The sequence below is a fragment of the Amphiprion ocellaris genome, chromosome 13, assembly GCF_022539595.1.
Source record: "Amphiprion ocellaris isolate individual 3 ecotype Okinawa chromosome 13, ASM2253959v1, whole genome shotgun sequence".
In the NCBI taxonomy this organism is placed as follows: Eukaryota; Metazoa; Chordata; class Actinopteri; family Pomacentridae; genus Amphiprion; species Amphiprion ocellaris.
Genome location: NC_072778.1, coordinates 5,813,614 through 5,826,214, shown reverse-complemented (window position 1 = coordinate 5,826,214; position 12,601 = coordinate 5,813,614). Strand labels below are relative to the sequence as shown.

Sequence of the window (12,601 nt, the reverse complement as noted above, 5' to 3'; positions counted from 1 at the left end):
AAAACAAAGGTGGTTTAGAGTACTTTGGAAGAGTTTATATGTGTATTTGTGGACAGATCTTGTCAACACAATGTTGTCACAACTGTACATGATGCAGCCATGAAGCTTCACAGGTGTGTAGTTGAGAATAATGTCAATGATGTGTTTGAAGATGCATGTAGAGACTACAGGTTTTCATCTACATAACATCAAGGAACAGCTTGAATGCAGAAATGCAGTTTATGCAGAACAGCAGAGCTTTTCAGCTGCTAAGGATCTATATTAGGTTGAATTTAACCAGTTCAACCAGTTTAACCAGTAGATTTGTATAATCTACTGGTTTTTATTTCTCTCATAAATTGGATGGTTTGATCATAAAGTGGGTATTAAAATTTATTCTATTTGCTCAAATTAAAATATAATGAGGCCTCTATTAAACTTTAAGTTAAACAATAATATATAAACATAAACCGTCCTTTCATTACTGTAGTGTCTTGATCTGTTTCTAGTTTCTAGGAATTTTTCAGTGTTTAATTCGGGTGTTTAATTGAGTGCAATTATATCACTGCATAGAGGAAGAAAACTGATGAGCTACAGCTTCACGAAGATTATTTATGATGGAATAATGCCAAGCATTCCTCTGTTTTAGGTTGTTTCAGGCAGAATAATTGTGGATTTTGGATGATTGTTCAGACAAAACAAACAGTGAGAGGAGCCTTTCCATCTTTCCAATCTGATCCAGCACATCAGACAATAATGAAGACAGTAAGGGACATTTAGAATAAAAATATGCCAAATGTTTCAGCAAAAGAACAACACAGATGGCAGAAATTACTACACATGATACAGAAAAGCAGTGAAGACCAAACAAGGCAACAGAACCACATACAAAAAGTCAAGGAGGAAATTTAAAAAAAAAATCTGATGACGCGTGATGAACAGCTAACGTCTGGGAAGATGACACACAGAATCACAACAAGGAGGCTACGTCAGAATGAACGGTTTCCGTCTCGTAAAAGGTGGGAGGTGATGTCATGCACTACCAAGAACCAATCAGGATTGAGGATTTTGCTAATTTTGTAAGTGAACTGTGAACCAGATGTGACAAAGCATCAATCACACCATTGTTAGTTTTAATTCTAAGATACTTTTCTGAACTGATTGTTGCTTATTTAGGCATGAAAGTTTGATATTCAAGAGAATATTACAGAATTATAAAAAAAAGTCAACATTGCCGCTTTGTCAGTCTTATTCTGATATTTAAGGTGATTAATTGATGTAAATGAGAAGTTATTACTAACAGAATCCTCTGCTGCTCTTTACCTCCTACCGTTCAAAAATTTGGGGTCTCTTAGAAATGACCTTATTTTTTTTGAAAGAAAAGCAGTTTTTTTTCAATGAAGATAACATTAATCAGAAATCCAGTCTAGACATTGTTAATGTGGTAAATGACTATTCTAATGGCTGATTTTTAATGGAATATCTGCATAGAGGTACAGAGGAACATTTCCAGCAACCATCACTCCTGTGTTCTAATGCTACATTGTGTTAGCTAATGGTGTTGAAAGGCTAATTGATGATTAGAAAACCCTTGTGCAATTATGTTAGCACATGGATAAAAGTGTGAGTTTTCATGGAAGACATAAAACAGCCCGGGTGACCCCAAACCTTTGAACGATAGTGTACGTGTTGCACTCTTCGATTATTATTGCAGCACCGGTAAATGTACAGTCGTGCAGGGAAACTGTGACTTCACGTCCACGAATAAATAAAAGAGGGTCTGTAGTGAGAATCTGGAGCAGATCTGTGCCAGAGGTTGGTGAGGAGGGGTGAGGCGGGGGTGTGGAGGTGGGTGTGTTAAAGGCTGCACCAGTCAAAGCTGCAGTTTAAATATAGCTGGCAGAGCAGCACTCACTTGTTGTTTGTTGGGTGAAAAAAAGAGGCGAGAGGCTCGTAAACAAGCGCCAGTTTGGCGTGTTGTCGACGGATTTGAAACCTCAGTTTGATTTTTTTTTCAAACATCTGGCATCACCAGTCACTTTTAGATTTGCAAAAAAGTATGCTTTGATGAGCCGGACTTTTTCCAACGCCCCGTTCCAGCTGCTTGTGGCCAGCTTTTCGCCCTCCAACATGTTTACTTACATTTCAGCCTGAACTGTGCCTTTTTTTTTTTTTTTGAACAGAAAAATAAAAATGTGAGACTACTTAGAGTAACTTTTTCTTTTTTTTCCTCTCTCTTTCTGCCTTCTGCCTGGCTGGCACCGAAAGCATGACCGGAGGAAATATTTGAGATTTCCAGCGTGCAGTTTTCCATGAGAACAGGCGAGCCATATGGGAGCCAGATATGTTTGAGAGCAGCTCGCTGGCTGTTTGTGTGTTTACTGCAGGCCATTATTTCACAGCTACTTCCTAAGCAGCTCCGCTCACTTAAAGAAAACAACTTCATTCTCACACGGGTCCTCGGAAGGCTCTGAAAACGACAGGAGAATGGATTTTTATCATTTCCTGCTGTTAAGAAGAACATAGAAAAAGTCTGGAAAAGCCTGGGAAAGACGATCAAACTGTGCTCAGTTAGTGTTTGCTTGTACTAATCTTCCAACTGTAAAATAGTGTAGTCTGGATTTTAGTGCAGTCTCATGAGGTTTACAGCAACTTCTTGCCTTAAAAGTATAAAAATCTGGAGGAGACCCAAGAGAGTGAACTGAAAATGTTCACATTTGGAGATACTGGAAGTTCGTTATCGGGTGCTACCAAAAAAAGAATAAATAAAACAAAGTGGAAACCCTAAATGAGTTAAAGCCTGATTATTATATGATATAATAATGTTGTTCAGGCCACAGCTTTAACATGTGATTCCTATTTGCTGCAGTACACAGAGCTGAGTGCTGCTGCTATAAATGTGGCGGACAGACGGCAGCTTTGACGGTTGGAGTAGAACCGATTCTTTCAAGTTTATCAGATGTTTCGCTGGTCTGGGTGGAATCTGATAAAAGATAAGTTAAATGAGATTAAACTACGAAACTGGCAATTAAACAACATCAGCTGCTGAATAATAGATTCATCCCATAAGATTTGTGTTTGCATGCACTAAAGCATTTATATGATGTTATTTAAAGAATCTTTTATGACAAATGCTAAACAGTCCACTTTAATCTGCTGGAAATACAACAGAAAAAATAAATCTCAATCTAATAGAAGAAAACGACCTAGATGGATCCACATCATGTCCTCGGAACAATCTGTGTTTCTACTGTTCTTTCCAATAAGCAGCAATCACAGCATAATTCTCATAAAATCATTAAACAGTGAGAGAAGACCGTTACAGCTTTTTCAGAGAATGGCTACCACCAAAGTCTGAAGCAAAGACTGCTGGGAGATTTGTTCTCAATCATGGAGTTATTTCAGGAGTAGAATATGTGTTAAATTCAGAAAGAATAGATTTATTCCAACCAGAAATAAATGATCAGATGAAGCATTTAGATGGTTTTCGGGAGCTACTGAAGAGATTATCAACAGGGTCGCAATTTTAGCTTTAAATTAGTCAGATAATTCTACTTATTTAGCAGTTCTGTGCAGTTTCATCCTGCTTTTTTGAGGAGTTAATTTTTTTTATGAGAAAAATGGCCAACAAGTAGCTCGAACCGTCTTGTGTTCTGCGCAGAGGACGGGAGGAAAGGAGGTGCTAAATCTGCACTTTCCAACTATTTAAATATCAAAATCTTGTTCCAAAATCACTGACTCCACCTTTAACAGTCCTCTAACGCAGTGGTCCCCGACTGTTTGTACATAAAACTGCAAGATGGAAAATCTGTATTCTGTTGGGAATAATGAGAAAAGATAGACCAAGCCAAATGTATCTTTATTAACCCACAATTAGCCTATAGAGCTATTTTATTAAAGGTTTGTTCAGCTGTCTTAGTCGGATCATAAAGTTTTAGCGTTGCCTGGGAGAGAACGTTCTGCAGCTCACTGTTTTAGCTCGTTACTAAAATTAGCCAAAACTGCAAAAAAATAGAATATACTGTAAGCTGGTGGATGTGTATTTACTGACAGTAACATTGCAGAGGATAAATGATGCAATCCTGATCTGGTTTCGTCACTTACTCTCACAGATTCTGCAGTTTCTGCATAAATTTAACAACTTTTCAGGTTAAGCTCAAGCGTTAAGAGGAATGTGGTGTTCAGTAAGAGTCTCTTCTAGTCGATCCAGCTGCTCTGACGGATGGGAAAAAGAGTTCTGAAGTTATAGCGAGGAGAATATTGTATTACAATAAAAGCTTTTAAGGGCAGACAACACATTTGATACTGACTACTGCATTATATTCCACAATGGAACATTGCATGAAGTGATTCAAAATAATTTAGTTCTACACATAGAGACAAACAATCATACTCACATTCATTCCTACAGACAATTAAGAGTTACCAATTAACCTGAGCCTGTTTTTGAACTGTGGGAGGAAGCCGGAGTAGATCTCATCGTGCCTTGTAGATATCTCATCATGGATGCAAAAATGCCACCTTTAACTCAACCTCTCCACTGAGCTCCTTGTCATCCAGCCAGTCCCTCTGTACAGCAAGAAATCAACATCCAGCTTGAATCAGCCCAATTCAAACACAAAGTCTGTCAGGTACTTGGGTGTCACAATGACCGACTAACGCTCAAGGCTCATTTGGCCTCTGCCGCTTGGTCGTGTCGATCCGTCCTGTACATTAGGAAGATCAGACACTTCCTGTCTGAACATGCAGCACAACTCCTGGTAGAGGCTCTTGTAATATCACCCATCGACTACTGCAACTCTTTACTGGTAAGCCTCCCCGCATGCACGGTCAAACCTCTGCAGATGATCCAGGATGCAGCAGCACATCTGGTTTTCAACCAGCCAAAAACAGCTTTAGTCACCCCGCAGTTCAGATCGCTTCACTGGCTTCCAGTTGCTGCCCACTTAAAATTCAAAACTCTGACACTTGCATTCAAAACTAGAGTGACAACAGCTCCCTCCTACCTGAACTCTCTCATTCAGGTCTACACCCAGTCCTGGTCACTACGCTCGGCCAACAAAAGGTGCCTGATCCAACCACCACAGGGCTGGTCGATAGCTAGCCTCTTCTCTGTGGTTGGTTCTGGAATGAGTTACCAAACTCTGTTCGATCTGCAGAGTTGCTCCCAGCCTTTAAGAAAAGACTAAAAATGTAGCTCTTCACTAAACACCTTTGCACTTTACAGACTGCACAAAAAAAATTTAAAATCCTACTACGTCTGCGCTGCCTGTGGACACCACGGTCCTATTATCACACTTGAACTTGCTATATGGCTCTTATCCAGGTTGTTTTCTCCTGATTAGATCCTTGCTGGCGTTGTATCTACTCTCAGATGTACGTCGCTTTGGATAAAAGCGTCTGCTAAATGAAAGTGCAGAATTGTAAGCTAGTTAATTAAAAAAAAAAAAAACATGAAAAATGTATTGCCATTTGCATCTTTTCATCTGTAATATATGTTAGTTACAAGATAAGTGACCAATTACATGAACATGGCAGTTGTTAGTTGAGTCCCAGCGAGCGATAAGTCGCTAAAAGTTTGTCTGGGGACGGAAAAACACCAGAACTAACAGCCACACTGAGGTAGTTATATATATTTCAATAAAACCGTGAATGAGTTTTCTAAACAGAATCACATATTAATATCACAGCATATGGCACGAGCAGAGTTCGGTTTTGTTTTTATTTAATAAGCTGGTTCATAAATTATCGCACATAAAAGATTCTTTTCAGTAGTTACAAAGTGGATAGCAACTTCAGTTAGCGCCTGGAGAAAAAAAATAAAACGGATGAGGAGGACTGCCAACAGGGGGAAATTGATCACACCGATTTGGAAATTATCAGTGAACTGAATGGCATTTATCATCGTAGATCATTTTCATATATACTTATGGGCCAGTAGGGACTTTCTCCACTGTTCCGTGGACCAGAAGACACATTATCATCTATTCTGACCACTAAAATAAACAGTGCAACCCTCATTACATAGGTGATATCATGTGGTAAAGTACACAAGTGTGACATCACCTTGGAAACGAGTAAAATGTAGAGTTGTAACATGGGGTTAAATTAGCGATAGGGTGCATTTTTTACCTAAAAGCACCTAAATCGAACCAAGAATTGTTGATGCCTAAATGTAACTAAGTACTTCTGATACACAAACGTAATAAAACTGCCACAGAAAACACAAGAAAATGAACTTATGTGAGATGGTGATAGCTCAGCTGACTAGAAGGTGGCCTGTATGTATGGGAGTGATTTGCGATGATAATACCTATTGAAGGGTTTGATAACGTCCAAACCGGGTGTCGATCTTGACTTCTCGGGGGTTTCACACAGTGGAGCAGAGAAGAAGAAGCAGCCAACAGGAGTTTCAAATGTCCAGCTGCTGTCGAATCTCGTTCCTGAAGGGCCGTCGTTCATCACCGGACTAGCAGCGGACGGCGACATGCGTTTCCAAAGCACATACCGATACTCTTGTTTCCGGTCTCCAGTGTATTCGAAATAGTCTCAGAATGAAAAATAGGAAGGGAATAAATTATAGAAGAAAAAAAAAAAGAAAACAGAAACAGCACTAGCTACATGTTAGGCTCACATAAACAAACAGAACTGAACATGTTTGAAGTGGCATCTTCTTGGCTTGACCCTCTTTCCCCTTCTTTCTTCGAACAGGTTCGACAGTGGTTACGAGGCAGCGACGACACGCTGCGGGAACATTTTCAACAACTCATTTCATTAAGAAAAAAAGAAAATCACTGTTCCTTCATTTATTTATTTCTGTAACTCTTTATACTTTTCTACAACTACCTCCTCCTTCCCTTGTGATGGTCGGATCGCAGCCGGCCGACGGGCTGCGGAGATGGATTTGTTCAGTAAGACTGTGAAAGGAAACCCACCTCACTGAAACTGGTCTGAGGGAGCGATGGGAGACCACTGCTGGCTAACGCTAGTTCTCACTCTACGAGCTGAAGTCCAGTCCTGCTCTGGTTTCAGGAATCTAGTGGCCGAAGTTTCTCTTAGCATGATAGGAGCCTACTTGGACATTTGCTGCTGAATGTGCTGCAGGAAATCACGGTAGGAAGAGGCCACCTCGGACTGGTCCTCCACCAGGTGCTGGAACAAAGTGGCTTTAGCTGAAGCATCGTCTCTGCAGGAGAAAAAAGAAAAGACAAGTGTAAAAGGAAGCAACTGGTTTGGAGATTTTGATTGTGGAATGGACAGTATTATCGATCAACAAACAGTAAAGGTAATGAGTCGCGTGTCATACGTGACGGAAATCTCTCAATTTTCCTGTTATTTCTGAGGATTTGATAAACAAAAGTGTCTATTTGGCTTGAGGAAATGAAACCCCAACAGAACCCTTTTTAATCTTGTTACGGCCACAGGTGATTATGTGCCGTCTTGTTTCTGGGGTGGATTTCTTTTGGGCACTTGTATGGGGAGAAGTTCTGTGTAGGCAGCTGAGGTTTGAGAGCCTCTCCAGAAGCCCAGCTGCCAGTCATGTCAGCTAATGAATCTGGAGCTAAAGACCTGCATGCCAGTCTTTGTTCTCCCCACCTCCTGACCTGTCTGACTGAACCACCACCCAGATCCCTCCACCTTCAGCCAACCGGTCGCAGCCATCATTACACCCGAAGAGGATAAATCCTGCAAGCAAACTCTCAGTGAGGAGCTACCAGTCTTGGTGAAGACTGTGGCTCCTGTTAGCAGCCCGCTAATTTGGTGAGAAGCTACTTGTGATTTGAGTCTTCACATGCTGTGTCTTGTTAAGAAATGTGTGTTTTGAGGCACCAGCTTTGTTCAGTTAATTATGCACACTCGGCACTCCTTTATATTAGTTTCAGATGTTTGTGTTGGGTGTTGCTACTGTTTTTTTTAAGTCGAGCATCATTTCAACATTTACAGTTTATTAGATTTAAAATGTGATGAAACATCATGACATGAGATGCCACTGAAAGCATGACTATCACCCACTGACCCAGGGTTTATCTGAAATTACAGCCTTGCATGGGAAAGGAAAATTCTTGAAAACATGCGAGAGCTGATTGCCATTACTATGCATCCTCAGCATGAGATGATGCTTGACTGTCAGAGACATGCGAGATGGTGTCAGCTTAAAGCCTGGAGAAGTGAATCATTCATCGCTCAGGTGTTTTAACTTTGAACTTTTCTACACAGAGCACTCCTAATTAATAGTGATGCTGCATTTCCATCTGGTGATAAGGTCTGTCAGATGACATGACCAATGAAACAGGCTTTTCTTGCAGTTCATCCGTCATGTTCAAACATTAAAGACTTCTTCCTGTTGCAGTCTCCCTGTAAGTGACTCTAAAAATCTTTCTTTTCTTCCCTCCATCTTTCTCCCCTGCCGCCATACAGTGACACAATGACGTAATTTAATAGTAAGACTTGATTTGCTGAACTGCTGAAGCTTCATATTAACTTCTGATTTCACCCAGTAGAAACTAAGCCAGCATGATCAAGAGGAATGATTACAGTGAGAAAAAGTTACTGCAACTTCAACCTCTAACACACAATGAGGTATACAAGGTTCAAAAGAACAACCTTTGTTTATTTTGATGTCTTTTAGAAAGACCTCTTTCAGTTATGTCATTTCAGATGATTAAGTCCTGAACCCTGCCATCCAAACATCCGCTCAAATACCACTCGGTCCATTTGTACTGACATCAGCCAACAACAGCGGCGTAAACATGCGGTTGAGCAACAATGCGGTGCCACAAAGAGGAGGAGAGAGAGGAAACGGTAACAATGCATTCCCTGTGGATGGCTTTACCGCTGCTGTCAGTCACTGACCTCACTGCTTACTTTGTGTTTACACTGGAAATAGTTTTCTGTCAACCTCAGGACAATCTCTTTAACATGAAACCGTCCACACCCTGTTTCTGTGCAGCGCCGGCGAGAGCAGCTCGCTGGGAATGTGACTTTTCACTGAGGTGATCACAGCAAAAACTAACATACAGGCTAGGCCAAAAGTAGGCAGTTTCACTATTTGTTCCACGTTTTAGATCTAATTTATCCAAACCATAATTCCACATCCCTTATTCATGTTTTGGAAATGTTCTTAACCTATTTCTTCCAGTTTTGGTTTTGATCTGTATGTTTTTTTTTGTTGTTTTTTTTTTTGCAGGGATTGTGAGCAATGGCAAACAAATGAAATCAAGAGCAAAGAAAGTGCACACTAAAGCAGTATTGGAAGTGTGAAAATGCAGAGCAGGTGCGCACATCATGGCAAAAGAGCCTTTAACGCCCCCACTTTCCTGCCAGGCAATTTATCACATAAGAAATAAATCTGAAAGCACAGCACACAAGTGATTAGATTTTGGCAGTGATGCGGCTTATAGTCTGGATCCACAGATTTGTTAAAGATTTCTGTATCATTGCAAGACAGACGGATAGATACAATAACTGAGCAGTCTTGTACCTTTTTTCAATGAAGATAACTCTTAGTGATAGAAGAAGTGAAACTCTCTAATCTGACTGATGAAAACCTGTCGGAACGCTTTCTGTTCAAAATTTAGGTGGTAAAAGAGGCACGAAACACAACTAACAGCCTTTATATGTCCCTGCGTGACTTCGCGCCCAACATATGGATATGAGAAGATGCACACGATCAAACACAGCTCCCTGAGTGTTAGTAAAAGTCAGATGTGCATCCAGATGTGCTTACTTGACGACGTGCATCGTGCAGCTGAACGCTCGGTTGTCCTGCAGCCAGTCGAGGAACGCTCGTACCCTCTCAGAAAGAGGAGTCTCCAGCTCAGGAATGTGACTCTGGGTTTCACAGAGAGAAACAAACATCAGCTACATTGTTTTCCTGCCGTGCTTCAGATAATGCAGATTCACACAGTCATCCAGGCTATACAATGTGGGCAACAGAAACACGCCTGTGGTTGGGAATGTGCTGCTTGTAGGTAGCTCTGGGTTACATCGACCTCTCGCTAGCAAAAATAAAATAAACAGCACAAACAAGTGCTGATGCTGTTTGTTCTGGATGCTGCCGTGACGCCCACGCTGTGGCAATGACAGAACTTTCTAGGTGGCTGCACGGTTTGTTAAAAAAGCAGAACGGCTACAACAGCAAATCTGTTTTGCTGCATGAGTTGTATTTTTTACAAGGCTGACAGAAAAGCAGTGCTTCTTGACTCTGAAGCAAAACAGTCATTTTCAAGGAAACATCATTGCATAATTCATGTAAGAACTGGGCGGTGGTGTCAGTCGTGCCATTTCCCTAATCACAGTTATTCTCTGTCATTTCCTGACATGCTGAATGAAACATAAATGTATCATTCTGAATCACTGACCATGTTGGGGGGTATTGAAGCGTAGTTGGGGCAGCCCAGAACATCCCGGATGAACATTTCATTGCAGCATTTGCCAATCCACAGATAAAACACCTGGAAGAGAAGAAGGAGAGAAAAACCTGACTGCACCTGCCTCATCTTCTACATTTGTGTTGACATATTAACATATTTATGACTAGTTATTCAACACCTAAAGTCACATTTTAACTAGACACTCATTAACGCATCTCTTTTCATGATTTGAACCCACTTTGACATTTTTTCTTTTAATAAATAAATGTGTCTAAATTCAGTACTAAACAAAAGCCACAAGCAAGTGATTAATGTCATTTATTCAGTGCAACATGGGCTATTTGATTATATAGACTGCAGTGACAGCACAAGAAAAATAGTGCAGTGTTTCCATGATAGATTACCAAACCTCTGAGAGCATTAAAAGAACAAGACTCAGCTTGTTGTAACCGCTGAAATGTGCCCTGCAGGACAGTTTTTAAATTAAGTCGCTATATATATCTGTTACAGAGATGTTATTAAAAGTATGAAGCCAGTACTGGTGCAACTGTGGACAACCAGCATGACCCCAGATGGTTAAACCGTGACTTTGCAGCATCACAACATAACACATTCTTTTAAAATTGCCTCCTTATGTATGACTAATATTTTACTGTAATGTTCAGTGGCTCTTATCAGATAAAGCAACAACATTTGGACTCCACAAGACACTCTCGGGTCTTTAATTTCGACCTTCTGTTATTCAAAATACACTGAAACACAGACCTACATACTACATATACATTGTCCTTAGTCAAAAGCATTTAAAACACTATGAACTTCATTGTAATGCATCAAAACGTATTGACATAAAATGCACTTTTCTATTAATTTACTTCTCTGTGTTTATGAGACATTTTTGGCTTTCCCCCCAAATTCTTACTGTCTGTTTTATATGTGTGCAATTAAGATACTTGATGTGGAAAATCCCCTTATGTTAAATTGTAGGACAGAAACTGATTGAAAACTGGACTGTTGCACTGCTGTGGATGTTACTGAAGCCCAAAATGACGCAAAAAACACATTTAATGGATGACAAAGTGGCCATCAGTTCTACAAACTTCTACAAAGTTTATAAATGTAATTGTTTGAAGACAGACTAGATGGTTCTGCAGCAATGAAGTGAAGAATATAAATGAGATTAAATAGAAATCCGGAGAAAAACCTCTTTATGAACCCCACCCCTGCAGAGTGCGCCATGAATAAATAATCCTGAAAGCTTACGTTGCCGCAGTCCATGAGGAAAGCTCCGTCTCTGCTCAGCCTCTCAGCAGACAGGTGGAGCAGATGAGGCTGGGGAACCACGGTGTCGTTCAGATGGAGCGCCCCCTGCAGGTCACACACACACCAAAGAAAGATGTCACTTTAATGGGGTACAGTAACAGCCGTATTAGAATTAGATAAAGTAATAAACAGCTTGCTTTTTTTTTTTTTTTTTTTATTGTTGAAGTCTATCGAACTTGACAGACTTGTTACAAAAGCATCACATGGATGATTGTTGTCTGCGTCCTACCTGGTCAGACAGGTTGTCCAGCCTGTACAGGTCAGGATGAACCATTCGCATCAGCTGCTGCAGCGGCTGCGTCTTGAACTCGCACATGGCAAAGACCCGCTCGTCCAGCCGCGTGCTGGTGCCGGTCCGCAGCGCTTTCTGGAAACAAATGCAAATCGGCTCAAAAATGTGTCACTTTTCATTTATCCATTTGAAGGTGTAAGGCTGTGTGTACACCATAGAGTGTTTTCTTACCACCACCATATTTTTTTTCTAGTTTTTTTGCAATGGGAGCACTGAATATTTACAGCTTGGTACATGTGCTAGCAGTGTGACGAAGTGTGGAGCATCTTTTCATGCTCCGTGTTTTCTTTCTGATTGCCAAAAGCTGAAAAATTTTCCAAATGTTGGGTGAAAGGCTGTGCACATCATGGTCAACTTATATCAAGTAGTACAATCACAGTGAAAGAGTAGAGAGACAAACACTACACCAACCAACTATTCACATTCTACTTCTACAACTGCTGAACAACAATGAAGGAGGGGTAAATACTTCTTGTCTTTGAGAATCCATGTCTGTACCACACCTAGCACATTATTAATATGAAGTGAAAATGATGTTTGGGTCTATCAGGTGAGCAACAGTCAGCAGAGTCAGCCAGCTGATCGGTCCTACCAGCTGAGCGTCTTTTAAAGAACATCTCACATTTTCAGCTAT

The 12,601-nt window shown here is 40.6% G+C and overlaps 1 protein-coding gene across 3 annotated transcripts in view; it reads right to left on the bottom strand.

Annotated features, from left to right (window-relative positions):
- The window catches only part of sec24b (SEC24 homolog B, COPII coat complex component), a 51,919-nt gene that overhangs the window by 11,819 nt on the left and 27,499 nt on the right, over window positions 1-12,601 (bottom strand). Inside the window, exons 20-25 of one of the 3 annotated variants that reach the window (XR_004848578.2) lie at window positions 11,905-12,042; window positions 11,616-11,720; window positions 10,341-10,433; window positions 9,707-9,810; window positions 6,826-7,165; window positions 6,293-6,723 (exon numbers count right to left, since the gene is read on the bottom strand). Coding sequence is in view for 2 of the 3 variants with exons in the window: in XM_023285332.3 (XP_023141100.1) it covers window positions 7,051-7,165; window positions 9,707-9,810; window positions 10,341-10,433; window positions 11,616-11,720; window positions 11,905-12,042 (555 nt within the window). In the remaining variant the exon portion in view is untranslated. Of the gene's footprint in view, window positions 1-5,682; window positions 7,166-9,706; window positions 9,811-10,340; window positions 10,434-11,615; window positions 11,721-11,904; window positions 12,043-12,601 lie in introns of those variants that run through there. The other 2 variants (XM_023285332.3, XM_023285333.3) reach the window with 2 other exon arrangements.